The sequence below is a fragment of the Rousettus aegyptiacus genome, unplaced genomic scaffold, assembly GCF_014176215.1.
Source record: "Rousettus aegyptiacus isolate mRouAeg1 unplaced genomic scaffold, mRouAeg1.p scaffold_m13_p_17, whole genome shotgun sequence".
NCBI lineage: Eukaryota > Metazoa > Chordata > Mammalia > Chiroptera > Pteropodidae > Rousettus > Rousettus aegyptiacus.
The window spans coordinates 13,760,044-13,780,372 of NW_023416292.1; the positions used below are offsets into that span (position 1 = coordinate 13,760,044).

Below are 20,329 nucleotides of genomic sequence, written 5' to 3' on the forward strand. Positions count from 1 at the left end.
GAAACAGTTGATAAGCCTAATAATAGTGGCTCACACTAAAAAGTCATTTGCCGTTACTCAAGCACTGTGCTAAAACTCAATTACGTGATCTCCTTTAATCCTTTTAACAAGGATATTGTGATATTCATTTTTCCCCATCATGAAAATGATACTCAGAGAGAGAGAGAGAAACTTGCCCACATTTACAGCTCTGGGAAATTAGGGAGCAAGGATTGAAGCTCAGGGCTGTCAAACCCCACCCTTCTTTTTTCCAGGTCAGTCTACTCTCCCCTAAATAAGCCATCTCTTTCCCCCCTGCACCCTCCAAGTACTCACACCCTGGAAAAATTCCCTTTAAAGGGAAACTCAGAGCATCACCAGATAATGGCGTACAGTGTACCAGAATTTACAGAGCATTTTTCTCCCTCACAGCGTCTCTCATTTCTTTCTTAAAGTCACCTTGAAAAATAGACAGGGCAGGTGTGTGGATTTGTGTTTTACAAATGAGGAAATTGAAATTCAAAGGTCTTGTGTGATAGTTATTGATCGTGTAACTAGAGAGGGTAGTTGGTGTCAAAGGACTAGTTAACAGCAGCGTAAGGACTAGAGTCCTTTTCTCCTGGATTCTCTCTGCAAACCTCATGGGCCCGTAACTCCATCTGCTGACTTTTTTCCATGTCCCCTCTGATATTCCTTGTGAGAAGTCGAGCAGGCTTATTAGAAATTAAATATCCGATGCTCGAACTGATGAACAGGAAATGAGGCTGCTAATGCTCAGAGGAATGAAACCAAGATGCTTTTTTTTTTTTTTTAGTAGAATTTTGGGCCAAGTGGCCTCTTTCTGTCCTTCCCTTCCCTGTGTCCTTCCAGTCTCCATGGAAACCCCAAATCAATGCAGCATATGTTGATTCATGTTTCTACTGTTATTAGGAAGCTACAGAGTGGAAATTGCTTTTAAAAGATTTGCGGAGAGCTTTAGCGTACTGACCAGAATTCAGATCTAATACCTGAATGACTGTTTTATTAAAAGCTTTTTTAATGTGGTATTATCCTAGGTGGTACGTTGATTAAATAAACACACAGGGGGCATTTGGCAATAAACCTCCTCCACTATTATCATGGCTTTTAAAAATATTATATCGCAGACTTTAATTCCTTTTATCTTCAATTTAATTACATTTTTGTGGCCTGTGTGATGACACCAGGTGCTCCTTTTGCTCTTGATTAATTCCACGTTGCCCTGACTGGGCTATTGGGAACAATAGTTTGCAAACACCTTAGGTGCCCGTGCCTTTGAGTGACAGTAGTGTAGGAGGCTGACCTTAGCCTTGACCTGGAGGCTGCGGAGTTCTAATGTGTTTCTGCCATAAAGAATCTTTGGTAGTTTTCCAGAATGTTTTTTTATGAACTCAGAATCAGGCAATGGGCATTGATAGCAAGGGGAGTAAGTCATGGAAACTTTCTGGGGCACGTAGTCATTTGGGAGGATCAGGAAACACGCCACGAGGGCAAACTACAGACGGCAGTGTGGTGGTGTTGGGATGGAGATATTCCTTCTGATGGAGGAAGTTCCGAAAAAGCTTTGAAAAGGAGCATTTTTACCTTGGAGGTATTGGGTTTTGAGAAGGAGCTGCAAGTCCACACACACACACACACACACACACACGCACGCACAGTTGGACAGGTAAATGGGACCAAATTATTGGACTGTCAGGCAGGACAAGGCGCTGCAATGGAATCCATTAAAGATGCTTATTATACACAGGACGCAGAGGCAGTGGCGTCTGCAGGGTCCGAGAGGGCTGGAGCTGTCAGACCTCTAGAACAGCTATCTAGCGCTCGAGACAGGCAGGACCAAAACACTGATTCTAAAGAGAAGCAGTGGCTGGTGCCTGAAGGAGTGGGTTTCCCAGGAGGGTGAGTGCAGACCGGGAAGAGCAGAGAGGGGCAGGGCAGCTTGTGAAGCCAGAGCAAGGCTTGTGATGCCTCTTTGACCTGGGAGAAATCATGCACCGCAGCCAGTGGAGACACCCTGGTTCCCATCTGCAGCCAGCAGGTCAGGAGCAGTAACCAGCAAAGGGTCAGAGCTCTGTATCCCCAGGATGGGCTCCAAGTCCAAGTAGGTGAGTGCCTTTCTCATTAGCGCTCTAACCTGCTTGCCTTTTCCTGTCCTTCTCCTTCAGGAAGGGAGACCATGCTAGATGCCTACCCCCTCGGTGCAGCTTAATTTCCCCCCTGGAATTCTTTATGCACCTGGCTCTATAGGAAAGGAGATTAAGGTAGAGTCCTCCCCTGACGGGGGCCTGTACTAGGTCTGTGCTTCTCAAACTGGGGTGCTGTGTGGTTACTCCTTGGTGTCTAGGAGTGTTTCGGTTTAAAAAAAAATGTCTGGACCAGTTTTAGTTTTCTCTTTTTATTCATGCTAGACGCACGTCCACACACTCTTGTCCTTCTATTCTTTATATACCTGTTCTTTCTTTTAAAACTTTCTTGTCATATTATTCTTTAAATATTTTGCTTGGCTTATTGACTTCCCGTGGCTCTATTATTGCTCCAAAGGCTAATTGAAGATGCTGATGCCTGGCTCAGGTCCATCGGCCTCCACCTGAGACTTGGGCCCCTCTGCAGCCCCACCCTTGTCTCCTCAGGGCCTTTAAACCCTGGGTGCCGGACCGGGAAGCACGAGACTCGCAGGACACCTTTACCCACCACTTTAGCACTGTCGGATGCGTCACTGACGACACTACCTTTGTGTTAGAGCGCAGGGCAGAGCCGAGGCCGCTGTGTGTGGCATCAGGCACCAGCTCCGCCCCTTATAAATGGCTCGTCTCTGTCTCTCCGCTGTAAAACAGGGATGATAAAGATATACAGGTCTCGAAACTTCGTTGTGAGAGTTAAAGACAATAATGCAAGTGCAGTGTTTAGCGCGGTGTCCGGCACATACTAAATGCTCGTTAAACGTTAGCTTCGTGAATGGAATCCGGGATGGGTCCGCCTCATGGTGTAAATTTATCGTAGGTTAGGGGAGTGCTGCCCAATGGGCTTTTTTTCTCTTTTTTTCGCCAGTTTACCTGTATGCCTGTTTCTTACGGTGTCGTGTGCCAGAGAAATATCCGGAAGGGAAGGATTCTCTTTATATCCGAATTCTAAACCTAGCTTGCGTCGAGGTTAAAGACAGGGGTTAGAGGAATGGAAAACACTCCTTCTGCATCTCATTTTATAACCCGGAGCTCCCTTCACCTAGCGGAGGGGCACCGTGGACATTTTCAGAGAGAGACAATGAGTCACTGTGGAGGCAGCATCAGAATCTTGACTCATCCTATCATCAGGCGACGTGTGGTGGTGGCAGAATCATTTCACTGCGAGAATTCAGGTTCTGCACCAATAGCTCTGCCAGGAAAGCCTGGGACCCGGCGTGACGTGGTAGCAAAAGCTCTGCTGCGTGTCACAGGGAAACGAGGTCTGGGCTTCGGGCTGCCTCTTAGGAATCGTGTCACTTAGGAAGGCCACCTTTTCTAGCCTCAGCTTTCTCATCTGTTAACAGGGATGATAACACTGTCTCTGTCTCTGACCGTGGCTTGGGGCTCTGGAGTGACGATACAAGAACACGCTTTCTACGTTGTAAAAGGTTTACCGGATGGCATCTAAGACCTTTATGAAAAAGCCATCGGTTGCCACAGAGATGTCTGCCGCCTCTAGCAAATATTGTGTTCTGGGTTTCAGAAATGACCCGCAGCAAAGGCTGGGTGCATTTGGAACTAGTTCCAGCCTTAGAGGCCTAGAGCGGAATAAGGAGAAGCTAAGCTTTATCCCAGGACAGTAGTTTGCAAACTTGAACGTGTGTGTATCAGAATCACCTAGAAGGCAGGGCCCCATCTCCAGACTTTCTGAGTCTGTAGGTCCGGGTGTGGGGCCTGCGCATTTGCGTTTCTAAGGCATACCCAGGTGATTCTGACGCTACCGGTCCAGGGACCACACTCAGAGAATTACTGCGCTGGGGGAAGCAGGAAGAGGGAGTCCTCCTTCTGACATGAACGGGCAGTGTGAAATTCCGTGGGGGTAAGGCGGTTTGGAAGAAAAAACGTAGCAGACAGAAAAATAGGGATAATGTGCAGATTGGGCAGAACAAAGGGAAAAGTCTCACTCTGTAACAAATGCAAGGAGGGGGAAGTTGCTAGGTGATGGATGAGGGAGAGAGGTGAATTTCCACTGTAGGAAAAACCAGGTGAGGGGCAGGAGCACAGAGTCGGAAATATACATGTTTGGGGAGGTGGAAATTTCTCATGAAGAAGTGAGGAGTGGTGTGGCTGGTGCTGAGGGGCAGGAGTGGAGAAATGCCTCTGTAGAGTAAGGGGGAGAGCTGAGATGCGACGGGCCGTGGTGGGGGGTGGGGGTAATTAATTTCAGGGCTGTGTGGTTTGGCTTGGTAGTGCAGCACAATGGAAACTGGGAGGAAGGGGGTGGAATTTAGATGTGTGGCCTGCCCGGTAGCTTTCTTGCTCTCTGCATTTATCACATCACATCACACCCAGCACGACAGCCCCCCTCCTCCTGGCTCATTAGGAGATTTGATTCAGTTTGGCTCCTGCCGTCAGCAGCTGTCTGGGGCAAGGTCTTTACGCTCCCCGCTCCCTAAGCAGCATCCAGCCTTCGGCCAGCAGAAGAGCTCATTAGAAGACGGACCTCTGGACACTCAATTGTCAGCACATTGGTGGCCGGAAAGAGTTAATACCTACAGCCTCGCGGCCCCCCGCACAGCCTCTGGGTGCAGAGGGAGGCAGCTCTGGGCTGCGGGGACTTCTCCCTGAGCTGCAGCCGAAGGACCAGGGAAGCGGCTCAGTGAAGCCGAGGAAGAAGGTGCGGGAGGAGTGCCAGGCGAGTTCTGCTCAGGGGCACCTCCCGCATCCTGCCAGTGAGGATGGGTGTGCAGACCGTGCCCCGCAGCGGAGCCGCCGCCCGCTGGGTGTGGACTGCTTCCGCATTTACTGGCTGTAACAAGCAGGGAGAGGAGCTGCCATCGGGCGCCTGCCGCCCGGCTCCAGTGGTGGGAGGTGTATTGTGCATGCATGCGCGTGTAGATGTGTGTGCGTGCGCGCGTGTGCCTGCGTGTTCATGCACACATGCCCTTCACCCGCCAAGGATTTGACTGCTAAAAGAAAGCTCTGCTCTTTCCCCAGAGCTCCTTACCCCGCAGCCTCTCTGACTCTCCCGTTGGCAAAGACCCGCAGGCCATGAGGACTGGTCAAAGACAGTGAGTATTGCTTTTGCTTTTCTCTTTCCTCTCCGGGTGCCCGTGTGAGCTGATTGCATTATCCATATTTAATTAACCTGCCTCTCCATATTGATTGCTTTCCGCTTACTGAGGCTCTTAGTCTCTCTTCCCTTCTTCATAAATCACTGCTCTATGCTTTTAGCCTTTCATTTTTCCTTGAGTATCCTGTTTCCATTATGTCCCATCCTGTAGAGTCACCTGTAACTTGATGTCCACCAAGGAGGGCACACGTACTGTGGGCGCAATCACACCCTTGGCCTTCCTGGGCTCTGGGTAACCCTAAACTCTGTCCCCCAAAAGTCAAGGGCCAAATGGAATAAGAGCCCCCAGGGTACTGGGATGAATGAGGAAGCCGGGGTCAGAGAACCCTGCAGACTCTTTTTCCATGGGCTCCGAGGCCGAACTAATCCAAGGGGTGGCGGAGCGCCTGAGGGGCACTGGTGGGCAGTGCCGGATGTAGGAGAGAAGCAGGCATCTAAGCGTCTCCGGCAAGCCAGTGTGGGCTAGCGGCGGGGATGGGAAGGGTGACGAGGCAGTGACAGGAGGCCTGGTGGCGATACCTGCCCCAAACGACCTTGCCTGCCGTCTCCCCGTGGGTGGGAGGCCCCTGTTCCGCTCAGCTCCGGGACAATGAAGGCATCCGGCATGGGCATGCCCCTCATCTGGGGCTATATTCCAGAAGGCAGAGAAAACGAGGCGTAGATGCCCCAAGTCATGATTTCTAGAGACCCGTAAAGCCGTAAGGAGCTTGGATTTCCTGACTTCTGAGCGAGCAGGTATACGCAGGGTTAGGAGCAGAAGGAAACGGCCCTGCCATCAGGGGGCACAGCCCATGTCGGTGGCCTGGGGGTGAGCCTTCGGTGAAGTCTACCTCTTTTTTTTTTTTTTTTTTTTTTTAGTTTTAACCAAGCAATCTTTTAATTTAATAATCATGGCAATATTAGAGAAGGTATTTTAAAAAGTCTTTGTGAAACATTCCAGGTAGTATCAAAATAATTTCAATGCATCTTGGAGGGGCCTTATCTATCTAAATTAGGTTTCTTTTCAAATGGATTCTGTGTTTGGTGTCAGGGTTCCCCAGGGGATCCCGTTATGGATAGGCTGCCGTCTCCACGAGTTTCTTCCTATCGGTTCTCTTCTGTGGGAACAAAGGGTTCGTAGCCCAGAGAATGGGCCCTCGGGAGCGAGGGATGATCAGTGGCTCAGTCCTTGCCCCGATGTCCTTCCCGCCTCAGGTCAGAAACGGGCCAGTGCCCTCTGAGGAAGGCCAGGCAGCTTCCCCGTGGGCAAGAAAGAGTGACTCGCATGCTCATGTCTTCAGCCCCTGTCAGCGATCCCTGCAGAGGAGTGGGCCGGTGTGGGGTCGGCGCCTGGCAAGCCTGCCTGGGAGTGATCCCAGCTTCCTCCCGTCATGCCCTCCCGAGGCTGACGCACCTCCCACCTGTGAGACAGGTTCCCACCTTGGAGGGAGGCGAGAATCAGAACAGCAGCCGATCAAATGGTTCTGGAGCACGCGCTGCCCCCACCCACCCAGCCTCACCCCTGGCTGGCTGGTCGCTTGGGCCCCACACGAGTACGACAAAGAGAACAGTCGTTTTGGGCTCGCCTGGCCCATGCCTTGCTCCCCTGGGGCACGTGTCCCACTTTATGGTTGGTGGCCAGTAGTTGGGGAAGTAGAAACTCCTGACCAACAGGCAACAATGTGAACCCACCCAATAATTTGTCCTTGTCCATCTTCGGTTGGTTGCCCTGGCTCAGGACGAGCAGACGTTTTTGGGGACTGGGGTAGTGGCGGGAGGTATGCCACTGGCAGAAAACCATTGACCGGGATTCGTAGCACAGTAGGCTAAGGGAGGCCGGCCCCCTCTTACAGCAGGTTCTTTGATTTTAGGTGAGAGGACGTGAAAGGGTAAACCCCGGTGCCCCCGCAGTCTTATCTCCCGCCCTGACGTGCCTACACACCTGCCGGAGGGTTAACCGTAAGCCGGTGCCTGTATGGCCGCCTTACTGATGCCACGCAGGTAACTGATGCCCACCTGTCTTCTTGCGCCTGCGCCTCCGCTCTCTCCGCCTTCCCACCTCCCCTGCCGTCGGAGCCTCCAGGGCTGGGCCACTTGCATCCATCCCCCAGGCTTTTTGCGTGCACTGCGCTGTCCTTCCCTGGGTGCTTCTTGCAAAGTTATGGCCTTGCAAGCAAAACCTACCTTAGCGCCCGGCGCTCCCGCCGACCGGCGGGGCTCAGTGCATGAGCGTCTACTGAACTGTCTAGGGACCTCTGTGAGCTACTCGGGCAAGGACGGAAGGTGAGGGTCAGCCATTTTCTTTTTTTTTGAAGTAACCTTAACCTCTGATTCTTGTTCCTGCTTCCGTTATTTCAGACCTAACTAAAAGGCTATATAACTCAAGTCTCAGCTAGATAAGATGGAAAATCAAAACCATTTTGTCCAAAAGAATATTTTGTGGAAGGTTTTTGCAAACTATTTGGGAGAATCATTGTTGTCTTGGTAACAAGCAGCACCCTTGCTCCTGGCCCCTGCTGAAAGCCTTGTTAGGTGGCTTGCATGGACCTGCCCGTTTTTGGAAATCCTCTTAATTCAGGAGGACTGACCTGCCTGTTCGATGAAGGATGGTTTCGAGGCACCGAGGTTTCGGCCTGCGGTACAGCCCGAGCACCACCTTTACTTGAGTTCACGGAGTGGGATGACTGGAGGGCCCTTGAGCGGTTACTTGCACGGCCTCGGCGTCAGAGCACCCTGTGATTTGTAAGAGTGAATGGACACCAGATGCTCACTGCCGCAGGAGAGAGGATGGCTACGGTCAATGTTTTGCACTGCCGCGAAGTCGGTGGCTCCGCGACGCGCCTGGCTGGGATGAGGGGTGGTAGCTCAGGGCACGCGGGCCCAGTTTTCTGCAGGAGAGGCGGTATTTCTGGGAGCTTGAGAGTTCCAGTCTTAAAAGTCTCCTTCCTCGGAGAAGGGCTATGGAATACAGACGTCTGTCCTCGCCGAATATAATACCAACCCAGCAAGTCATTTGTTAGATTTCTGTGGACAATTACCCTGGGGATAAAAACCTATTTCAGGTAAAAGGAAGAGACAGAAATGGATGACCCTCTAGTGTCTCTGCTTAGGATTTGTGAAAAAGAGAAATGGGAAGCCAGGCTAGAAGGACTCCCACTTAACATGGGGTGTGACACCTCCTAGGACTATTTCCACAGAAAGTTATTCCCACTGTGGCCTGGCAGTCCCCTTTTGTAAGTCATTCTTAAGTCCTGATCTTATTATACCAAATTCCTCCCACTAACCTTCGCCCTCCACGCGAGGGTTTGCCATGGCTAAGGGTCAGAGGTCACCAAACTTATTTTGTCCAGGGCCGGAAAGTAAATATTATTGGCTTTTAGGGTCATATGGTCTGTGTTGCAACCACCCGATTTTTCCCATGTGCTTGAAAGTAGCTTCAGACAACGTGTGCACAGATGGGGGTTGTTGTGTTCTCATAAAACTTTATTTGCACAAACAGGCATCTTACAGGCTGTAGTTTGCCAATCTCTGCTTAAAAGTGAAAGAGGGCTAATATTGGGAATCGGAAAGAGACATCAGTATAAGTTCTCACTGGATTCTCTACAGCAGATAACTATTTAAGTGTCTGGCCCTTGGGAAAATAAAAGGTGTGAGAGTTTTCGACATGCATGTTAAACTTTCAAACATGCCGACTGCGAGAACCCGAGATACAAACAGGAACGCGAGAGCTTAGTTAAGTGAACAGAAGAACGGACAAAGGCGCGCGGGCTCTTCACGGCCGCGTGTGCCAGGGACCCTCGTCCTCACCTGCAGGCATCGGTCCTTGCCGGCCCGTAGCCATTCGTGTGCATCCCCAGGTTTGTGGGCTGAGTGGGAAGAACGTGCGTCGGAAGCGGCCCGTTCGAAGCCCCGTGCTCAGTGCTCTGAGACCCTGTGATCCGCACTCATGTCCCATCCGAGCAGCCTCTACTGGCCTCGGGGGCTTCGCAGGCAGGAGCTGCTGCCGCTGCTCTCCTAACGGGAGAACAAAATGTGGATTTTATTTTGTCATCGCTGTATTTCCTTTCCCCACAGAGAATCCTAATTTAGAAATTCTTCCGAGCTAACGACCTTCATTGACTTACCATCAACTTGCATGTCAGCTTTAAAAAGCATTAGGCCTCTAGGGGCAGGGGACCTATTACTGTTCCTGTAGTCAAGACAGGGAGTGAGTGTGTCCCCTGACCTTCTAGGTGTTTCTCCTCTTGCTCATGAAATCTTCAGGGGCCGCCCGGGGAAGGGCGGGGTGGCGGGAGGCAGCAGCTCCGGGGGCCCTTTGTGGAGCTGACAGCTATTGTCGTGACAGTCCCCGTCCTTCTGCCCCTGTGCTTGCTGCAGGAACAAAGGGATGAGGACTCGACTGGGATGCCTGTCGCACAAGTCAGACTCGTGTAGTGATTTCACAGCGATTCTTCCCGACAAACCCAACCGTGCTCTGAAGTGAGTAGTGAGCAGCATGGGCGCTTGGCAGCCCTGGGTGCCCGCTGTGTGGTGCCCACCATAGGGCCATGGGACCCAGTCTTCTCTAGTGAGGTTTGGACCCCCTGCCTCTTGGCAGCTTCTTTTTTTTATATCCCTGGACACGAGTGAGAGAACGTTTATTTTCCTTTTCAAAACACATGACTTATAAGGCAGAATACGTTTTCACGCCTTTCACTTTTAAGAAAACCATATCAGCCACCACTCTTACAGAGCTGCGGCGAAGGACGTTTTTTTATTCTACTTAGTTGTCAATCTGAGCTCTTGATTTGGAATCGAACGCTCCCATCTACTGTCAAGATCTGCTTGGCTCCAGATAACCTGGATTCAGTGCCTCCACGGTGCTGGCACTGGGTTACAGGATGTCACCGAAGTTACCTCGTTTAGCCCTCACGGGTTCCATGATGGGTGTGCTCGTCCCCATTACAGAGGTAAAGAAATTAAGGTGACAGTCAGAGTCATGAGTTCAGCCTAACTTTTCTGGCTCCAAGATCGGTTTCTTTCCGTTGTTATCGCGACCTTTTTAAATCCCGGATTTACTTAGCTTTGTTTTTCAGGCTGAAAGCCAATATACTAAACTCACTGAATTCCAATCCTGGGTTTTTTTTTCTATCAGTTACTTCAGAATATACAAATTTACAGTGACAGAAGTTCGGGGATCCGGGTATGGTCTTCGGTTGACCCCGGTTATTCCGATTTGTTCTCCTGAGCAAACCTCGGTGCTGGTTAAAGGAGAGGGTATTTCAGAAATATTCAAGAGGGACATTTCTTCTTTTCTAGGAGGCTATCCACGGAAGAAGCCACGAGGTGGGCAGATTCCTTCGACGTGCTTCTCTCTCATAAGTGTAAGTAGAATTCAGGTTTCATCTCGGCACGGCAAATCCTCCACTTAGTAAGAGGCGCGCCAAATGCCCACCATGATCCAGGCACCGGGGATCATTCCCCCAGTCCCCTCCTGTCTAGACAGGCATTTAGATAACAAAACGTAATTTACGCGGAATGGAAAGGGGGGCTTCTTTTCTGTTTTCTGTGTTGGAGGCGTGGTCCCGAAGAGCCTTCGTGTTCTCAGAGGTTTTAGCAAGAAAGAATTTAGCTTAGGGAGTTGGAATGATGTGTTCAAAAGGAAGGAGAGAATCCAGGTCCATCCCAAATCTTATTTACGAAATGAATGACCTCCCCACGAGCCACTGGAGAGAGCCTCGGATTACTCTCAGTGAAATGAATAGTCTGCGAATTTTGTTATTCGCTTGAGTTGGCAGAGTTTTGATTTTCTCGTTGCTTTTTATTTGGGGAGTTTCCTGACCCCGCTGTATTACACCCCTCAATTTGTAACAGGTGCGGGTTTTGCTAGGACTCGCTTCTGCCATCCCTCCTCTTCCGTTTTTCGTTCTTTCTTCTCCTCTTTTCTGCCTTTTGTCTCCCACAGAGCAGAGACAGTCGTGCATGTTTCGGTGTGGGAAGGGCACTTCGATGGTGGCCAGACTTTCCAGCCCCGTCTTTTTTCTCATCACAAGCAAGTCCAAAGTCACTGGAGGGGCGTCAGATATATGGGAGCGGGGAAGCGGGGCGGAGAAGGGGCTTTCGAAGAGACGAGAAGGTTTCGCACAGATGTTTGGTGCTCCTCTTGAATTCCTGATTGATCTGGGAGCAACAGGGTTGCTTCTAGTTTCGAGATTTGTGTCCACTGAACTGGGGACGGACGAAGTGAATGGCGTTTGTTCGTAGTCAGACCCGCGTTCTCCATTTTGACCTGGCTCCGCTCCTAGATAGTTGAGTGGCCCTTGACAGAGTCCCTCGGTCTTCAGAAGATGTCTTTAGAAGTGACTTTGCTTTCAACTGTATGGGCAGTCTCCTGTGACCATGCCTCTGATCCTCACACCAATTAAGAAAAACTCTTCATTAGATTTTACGATGAAATGTAAAACCAAGGATGAGCACATATTGTAGCAAGTAATTTCGTGAGACGAGTAGTCATTTCAGTGTCTATGGATTACATTTAGGAAGGAAAAGGAGGCTGCGTAGAGACGGCATATATAGCATATGGCTGTACCCCCAAACAGAAGCTGAAGCTGCTCATTTGCCAAAGTAATGGCATATGTACGATAATACTTAGAGATTGACAGTAATGCCTGTTTCGTTTGTTTGTTTGTTTGTTTGTTGTTTTTTTTTTTTTTTATGAGGCTATTCTGACTTATTTTCTGGAGTCTGGTTAAGCGAAACAAGTATCACTAGCAGTTTACACCTTTTCTGGCTGGATTCGATTCAAGGTCATCTTGAAGTTTCATTTCTATTTCAGGCTCATGACTGACTCACTTAGGCCAAGTCCCTGAGGCTGTTTCCTCATTCTAAAACGGGGATAGAAATACCTGGGTGCCACCTGTCAGCCGGATATGAGGATCTTTATAGGAGGACACCTTTGGATTAGTTTGGGTTCTCTATTCAAAGGTGTTTTATAAGAAGATCTCTTTTTTAAGCGATGCTTTTACTTATCAAAGGCAAAATAAAGATGCCTTGAGAATAAAGTTGCAAATCTTACTGCCAAGTATTAACGTTAAGCTGTTAGAGGCAGTTTTGGGTGGTCAAATGGATGGATGGATGCTTCGAATATGTTTGGGTTACTGCAGTGGCAAGATCTGGAGGTTTAAGAGGTTTAATTTTATTTGTCTGATTCAGTGACTTTTAGACCCGAAGACACACAGTTCTGCTTCTGTCAGGGATGCTCTGGTTTCCAGGAACTCTGTAGCACTCTGCTGAGCAGGAGATTCCACTAAGGGATGAGCGGCTGACGCCAGATTGCTGCTTTGGAAAACTACTACAGAAATAGGCTTTTGGTACTTTGAAGTTCTGTGATTCTTCTTGGAGTCTGACATTCCGTTTTTATTTCTGTGCAGCATGGAAATAAAGAGCCAATGGAGTGAATGTCTTTGAGAAGACAGGGGTCTTTGTTCAGGGGTCACCGGCAGGATCTCAAGGTTTTAGAACTTGAACACTTACTCCCCGTGAAGGCCGTGGAGGAGTCAGAGCTCAGGTTACCTTCAAGAGCATTGACAACTTTCTAAAGTCTAATTAATTTAGGTTAGTATTGTGACTCAATTAGGGCTGATGAAGCTTCTCCACAGGGATTGCGTGTGTGCTGGTCCCTTAGGAGGGACAGTGGTTGATCAGAGGTGTGCAGGGCTTTCAATTAAGACAACAAATTGTCCTAAAAAGTAAAGAAAGGAGAATCACTGAATGACTGGGCTCCGGGAAAATGTGCATTAGTTTGGAACTTACTCCCTGGTAATTCTCCATACTTAGGCAAGTTGTCCTCCCTGAGTTTTCTATTTCAGAAAATTTAGATAATTATTTTTCAATCCACAGGGTATACTTGCCATCCTTGCTTTGTTGGGTGTTTGGGGCACTCATCTATTTTTAAAGAGGGGTATCGAAAGTTCGTTATGTACAAAGTCTATGCTTAGCATTTGGTTGGCTGATGACTGGATGGTCCCTCCCCAGTGGGACGGTGCAACTTTCTGAGGAAAAGGACCTGCATACAAACATCACAAGAGATCATGCAGTGTGCTGACCGCAGGCGAGGGACCCTTAAGATTTCCGATAGCATCCGTGCTCCTCTTAAATTCTATCTGGCAGTGTTAGAAATCCTCACTTCGGGAGGCAGAAAGGCTGCTTTTCGGTTTAGAGCATTGTTTCCATTTAAACAGAGAACGTATTTCTGCCCAATGAAGAAGAAACTGGACTGGTAGTAAGGTTTTGACCCAGCTCTGCTGCTCAGTAGCTGGGCGGCCTTGACGGAAGCCCTCGTCTTTACTGTGAAGGACCTGGAGTACGACATCTCGGAGGCAGGATCCGATTCTGCCCTCCTGTTCGCGAAGGCCGTCTGTGGCAAGGCTTGGCAGTAACTAGTCACCGTAGGGCAGGTGGTTTGAGTCAGCGCTGCCTGCAGGGTTATATAAAACTGCTTTCAAGCCGAGATGGCTGGAGCATCCGGGGAACCTGTGTTATGACATCTTTTCCTCTCCTTGGTAGGGTCCCACAGTACAGGGAGCACCTCACAGATTTCAATCTCAGGGGGAAAAAAGAAAAACAAAGTAACTTCGCTATTTTTTAACGCTGAAAAAAAGATCCGGAGGGCAAATATTTGGAGCAGCTTTATTTCTGATCCCATTTGCTGACAAGTGCCAGCAAGAAGCTGAAGAAGCACCGCGGAGGTCTGGGAGCTAATCACCTGCTGAGTGCTCTCTCTTTTTTAACTAACAAATGAAAAATGAAATTAAAATTGCTGATGGCTTCATTAGATAGGGAAGGATTTCTAACGTGCGTTAATTTGGCGTCATTTTCCTGTTCATCCAGTGGCAATTAGGGTTGGTGTCTGAGTTGTGCACATAGTCTGCCCCCCAGGCTGTGTATGTGCACCTGTGCGTGTGCGTGTGTGTGTGTACCCAGAAGCCTTTCTGTCTCTACAGCTCATACCCGGGAGAGTGAAGGCCCTGAATTGTGTGTCTCTGGTTTCATTCCTCACGCTGTTCAGGCATATGCTTGCTATTCGTCCAGCTTTTGGTGGGACATTCAGTCCTTAACTGAATCAATTCTCCCTTCCTCTCTCTCTCTCTCTCTTTCTCTCTCTCTCTCTCTCTCTCTCTCATTCTCTCTCTCTCCTTTCTTTGTTTTTTAGACATAAAAATTGAATTCACTCCAGTTTTAAGGTGCAGGTGTAGACAGGGTCCTTCCCCTTTCCTCTCACCCCTTTCGGCCTGACCCCACACCTGGAAGACAGGGCACCTTGGCCCAGGCATCTCTTCGGTCCTTGGCTTTGTTTCGTTATTTTTGCATGGAGCACGGCTGATCTACACTGACCTGTCCCCGCCTGACCCAGAGAAGGCTCGGTTAGCTGAATAGTACAGTTGAAAGCTCTTTTGCATTTTCAGAGTTGGCATCTGTCCCTGAGAAAATGAGACCGATAAAAAAGCTTTTAATTTTTAAAAATTAGCCTTTTTTGGGGATAACAGTTGAGATATAGAAAAATATAATCACTTGACCTGGTCACATAGCCACCAAGCAGAAACCCAAAATCAACAAACGAACACTATAATTACCATCTTGTGAAATTCCTTAATGATTCATCCAAGTGGTCTTTAGCTTTAGAATATACAGTTTAGAAATCAGGTTTCCATTTATTGCTCAGCCCACCCCACATCCCTCTCTAAGCCAAAAGCTCTAGAAGAGTGTAACTCTAAGTGCGATCCAAGGAAGGATTCCTTGGACCCCGCAGAGAGCTGGTGAGAAATGAAAATTCTTGGGTTCTTCTTCAGACCTACTGAATCGGAATTTCTGAAGATGGGAACCGGCTCTCTGGTTTTCCTCAAGCTCCCCAGTAATGTTTCTGCCCACTGAAGTTTGGAAAGCACTGCTCTGAAACACAGGCATGGACAAGCATGAACCTAGAGCATCTCGGTTTAGTGCTCGGTGGGGCAGGTGGTCTGTAACTTCCAAAAAACACACTAAAGACTGCATCGCAGCTTCCCAGAGTTCTCAGGCAGCACCTCCCTTTGACAGTAGGTCATCTGCGTATCGCAGATCCCACATATGTAGCAGGTATGGGGGAGGGTGTTTGCAGTGGAAATAAATATGGTAGGTGCGCTTTCTAGATAAATTGAAGATAAGCATTAGAAATATGCGATGTAGAGGTAGGTGGAAAAGGAACTTCTCTTTCTCCTCATCATCCTCTCTACACTGTTGTAATTTTTACCTACACCTAGGAACGTGGGTCCTTTTACCCTTTATAGGAGAGCCTGGACTATAAAAGGCAACTATTAAAAGCTTGTCGAATGAAAGCAATCGGACAGGCCGCCAATACCCATCTTGTCCCTGCCCAGCTACATGACCTCTGGCAAATGACACAAACTCTGTAAACCTCCCTTTCTTTATCTGTAAAAGGAGAGCGATGAGACTTAGCTTCTAGAGTCGTTGTGAGCATTAAACGCGACGATAGTTGTGAAAGGCTGAGCATGACGATTCATTTATACCCAGAGAGGCTCCATGAGAGATAACTATTGTATTATTTTTGTTGTAACACAACATTAAATTCATTGAGAACGCGGGCCTTTCGTGCCTCCTATGCGCTAGAGACGGGGTCAGTTTCTCGTGCCCCCAGCCGGCTGGGGGTGGAACGCTGAGGGCCGGTGTGGCCGGGTTAGAATCGCGGGAGGGCTTATTCGCATCCACTAATACCTCACCCGCTTTGCCTCATGAAGTTTTGGCAGCCCTGCCTCACCCCTTCCCAGTTCGCCCTCAACGTACGTGAACCCCTCTGGGAGGTAGTTTTTTAAAGCCCAGTGGGTGAATCCGATGTGTCCCCTCCTTGAGACTCTCTGTGGTCTTCTTGTTCAAACCAATGAGACAAATATTACTGGACACTTAATTTATGAAATCACTCAGACTGTGGAGGGGTGGACATGGAGTTTTATAATACTTCCCTGGCGTTAAAAACGTTACTTCTGAATGCCAACCTTTGACTTGTTAGGGATGCACGTTTGCCTTCCGTTTAATAGGCACCGTCCTTGCTAACGTCCTGTAGCAGTTGCAGATGCAGGCTCTAGCTTGCTCTTTCCGTGGCTTGACGCAGCTTCCGGTTGATAAAATAGGAAGGAATTTGGGAATAGTAGTTGTAAGACCCAGGCCATTCTTACTCTTCTGCTACCATGGTTCAGGAATAAGAACCCACGAGACCTCCGAGCTGCGCCATTTCCTTGGTCCTGAGACCTCCCGTGTCCTTTCTGGCTCAAAGGCTCCAATAATCAGCCATCACATTCTACTACTATTATAATATATCATCTTGCTATATATATAAACCAATGAAGGAGAGATCATTGAAGAAAATTATGTTACTACAAGACAGAAGTCTAATTAGCATACCAATTGCTTGCCAATAAGTGCCAGTAACTGGAAATAGTTTGTTCTCTAGATAATCTCTCTACCTAAATCGTCCTTAGCCCCGGGTCTATTTCAAAACAAACATTTACTTATTTATTTATTTTATCAATAACTCAAAAGAAAAGCTTTGATCCTGACACTATTCTCCTCATAAGTTTTAAATTAGTGAACATGGTTCTGAATGAAAATGGTTTTGACTTCACAATTGGAACGTATATCCTGGATTTTATACATGTATTTTCTTCTCCTGTTCTCTGTCTGACCTTGAAACCCATTCACCAGTTTATTTTTTCCAGTTGATCAGGGATGCGAGAGGACTCTGGTCATTGGGACTGTACTTTGGTAAACAGCGAGCTCAAAAAAAAAAATTATTCTCATGATCTTGTATTTTTCCAAAGCTAGGAACTGAGCTAGGCTTAAGCCCACCCCCGATGCCAGCTAAATCAGGGCTCCTGGACCTTGAACTGTTACCTAAGCCGCCCTCCCTGCTGCACCAGCTGCACTGCTCATTCATAGTGACCCAGTTTCCTTCCTTATGTAAGCACCCTGCATCAAAGAACCATAGGGAGAATGCCGGCGGCAGGCAGCGTGCGCGGCCACGGGATGTGTTCTTGGAGGTTGTGCGCATGCTCAGTAGGACGCCAATAGTCTGCCCAGTGTTCCAGGAATTCTGGACACAAGCCTTTCCCTTCTGCGACTAGATGGATGCTAATCTCAAAAAACGTGGTGATGTTTTTAGAGCCTGGGCTTCTTAGAGGGTCCTACAAAGAAAACCAAAGTAAAATGAAAAAAAAAAAGGCAGATCCTCCTGTTTCTCTTCCAATTTCATGAACTGTTCACCACCTTTAAGTGACCAGGATTGTGTTTTTGGTGTAATGCATGTCATGTTCTGTGTGACAACTCCTTAAACCACTGAAGTACAGGCGTAATGGTCACCAACACGTATGGAACACTCACTGTCTGAGTGTCAGGCTGCGTGCCCTGTTTACGGGGGTTATATAAACAGGATCGTCCCCACAGCCCCATGGAGCAGGAGCTGTTAGGGCCCACGCTTCACTGATAGAGAACCGAATCACAGAGAGGCTAGCATCTTGCCCAAGGCCACACTTAGCTAGCGTGTGTCAGGACACAATCCCAGGCAGAATAGCTTCAGGCATCAGAGAGAAGTCACTCTGTCTCCCTGTCTGTGGGGATGGTAGAGGGGGGACCTCGGTTCCCTGGGTAGAGGGGACAGAGGGGCATCTGAGGTACATGGAGGGACTGCATCAGGGCCCTGGCAAAGCAAGTACAGCTAAGCAAAGCAGATGAGCCTTTCAGGGATAAACCAGCATCCTGCATTTTGAACCAACTCCAATTTAAGAATAAGCAAAAGGGGCGGGTCCTGGTGGAAAGAAGTGGAAAGGTGGAAAAGGAGGTGAAAATGGACAGAGGACAGAAGGAAAGGGGGAGAGCCAGGGAAAGATGCTGAGGGGTCAGGGAAAGGACCAGATGAAAATCGTGCTGAGCAGAGGTAGAAGCTGATGCAAGGAAAAAACACAGACGGGGAGAGATCCTGCCGGCTCTGGCCCCATAGGATTCCTTTGCTAGGTCACATAAGCAGGAAAGGCGGGTCAGGTGGGGGACCAGTGGTCTGCATACAGAAGCCCCCTGAGGCCGTCTGCTCTGAGGAAGGGGCAGGGGTCCTGCGGCAGTAGGGGGCTTTCTACCCCCTTCTCACTTCCATTGTTCCCTGGTGAAGATTCTCTTTGCACAGAGTCCTCCACGCCTGCCTTGCTCAGAGCCCGCCCTGGGAATATGAAAGGGAGCGGGGAGGTTGGGGCTGGGAGGGGTGGGCAAGGGGAGGAGTAGGGCTGCGGCAGGCCAGTCTGTGCGAGGCTTGGTATGCTTTTCGGAATCTTCGCCGCGATCTTTACCCAGATGCTGCTGTGGCTCCGGTCCAGACCCTCCCATGCCATCCTCCCCTCGGTCCCCAGGTTGCCTCGAGCTCTTCCCTTGAAATCCCAGGCAAATGGCAAATGTCATATTTGCTTTGGTTCCCCTCCCACTCCTTCCAGAGTCTGCCCTGACAACGCGGTGGCCATATTTTGGGAGGAGGCTGCCTGCTCCACGAGGTCATTCAGCCATGCTTTTACAGCATCCCCAGGCCACAGTTAGCACATGTGCCTGTCTGCTCTGTGACAAGACACAGCATCTGGAGAATGATGCTTAGAGTGGGTCTCAGTGCTGTGGGAAGTAAGAGAGTTTAGGCAGATTCCAGGCTTTCCGTGGTACCTAGTGGCCTCAGAGAAGGTGATGGCAAAGGTGTCCTCCTATGAGAGAATCCCCAGCTCTGTGAGCTGAATGACACGTTTGTTCTGCTGTGGTCCTCTTTCAGCATGGTTGTCTGATTTGGGGTCACCGTCCATCCTTCTTTAGGAGAAATGATAACGTGGGGCCCACCAACAGTCCCCAGAGGAAAGACAGGCTAAGTGACTCTGAAGTCACCTAGATGTGCTTAAATCCACTTTCTACCCCTACTGGCCACGAGACCATAGACATTTAGCTTAAACTTTCCAAGACAAGAAGACCTGGGCTCTGAGATGTTAAGGCACTTTTCCAAGGTTGCGCAGGATTCCAACCCAGGCTATCCGACGCCAGAACCTCTGCCTTGATAATAGCGTTGGCATGAGGATTAAGTGGGCTGATGTATGTCGATTGGACAGCATAGAACTTGGCCTGGGACAAGTCCTTGACCGATGTATGATGTAATGATGTTGTCGAGGAGAAGGATATCAGTGGGCTGAGAGTTGTGTCTGATGCAAGCTCGTCTGATGCAAGATCCAACCCTCTCATTTCACAGGTGAGACTCAGTCATGCTGAACGTGCAGTCCAAGGTCATAGAGATAATTATGAGGCTGCCTCTGATCCGAACTGGTGGTCCCGGCCGAGACAGTGGCTTTTCCGCGCCGGGTGGGACGGGCAGGGCTCGGTAGGCTGCCTCAGAAGAACTGCCTGATAATCACGAGCTGGCTATGAGTGCACCAGACTTTTTGCTCCAAGTCCTCAGCCTTGCTGAGACAGTCCCTGTCCCCTCTGAGACAGTCCCAGTTGCTTGCAGAATAATCGGGTTGAGTTCTGCTGCCCATGCCCGCCTTGCCTCAACGTTGTTTTTCTATTCTCAGATCCCCCTCCACCTTCCTCAGTGACTTTTCACTTTCTCCTCACCTCATCTGTTGTCCTCATTCCTAGAAACATCACCCTCCGTGGTGCTACTCATGGCCTCCCTGTCTGGCGCTATGTAGGCAATCGCTCCCTCCACCCCAGTGTGCATCGAGTGGGCCTGGCCACCGTGCAGAGACTGGACCGCCATCTCACATAAGAATGTTGGCTTTGTAGTTTGGCGTCCTTGCTACTTACTACCTGTGTGACCTTGGGCACGTTACTTCACTTCTCTGGGCTCCATTTTTCTCTCCACAAAATGGCAAAAATATCAGGACCAATGCTATAACTTCGCTATGAGGAGCAAATGCAATAAGTTTCAGAAAGCGTTTGGTGCGGTGCCTGGCCCAAAGTAAGTGGTCACTAAATGCCTGTGGTGGTTGTTTTTAAAATTTCTCACTTCAACTTTTTT

General features: G+C 49.1%; 1 protein-coding gene across 3 annotated transcripts in view; it reads left to right on the forward strand.

Annotated features, from left to right (window-relative positions):
• The window catches only part of RGS8 (regulator of G protein signaling 8), a 53,239-nt gene that overhangs the window by 22,484 nt on the left and 10,426 nt on the right, over positions 1-20,329 (forward strand). For 2 of the 3 annotated variants that reach the window (XM_016145561.2, XM_016145560.2), the window contains exons 2-5: positions 5,157-5,230; positions 7,143-7,272; positions 9,649-9,750; positions 10,570-10,634. In XM_016145561.2, the coding sequence (XP_016001047.1) occupies positions 7,247-7,272; positions 9,649-9,750; positions 10,570-10,634 (193 nt within the window). In that variant the 5' untranslated portion in view covers positions 5,157-5,230; positions 7,143-7,246. The remainder of the gene's footprint in view (positions 1-5,156; positions 5,231-7,142; positions 7,273-9,648; positions 9,751-10,569; positions 10,635-20,329) is intronic. The other variant, XM_016145559.2, reaches the window with a different exon arrangement.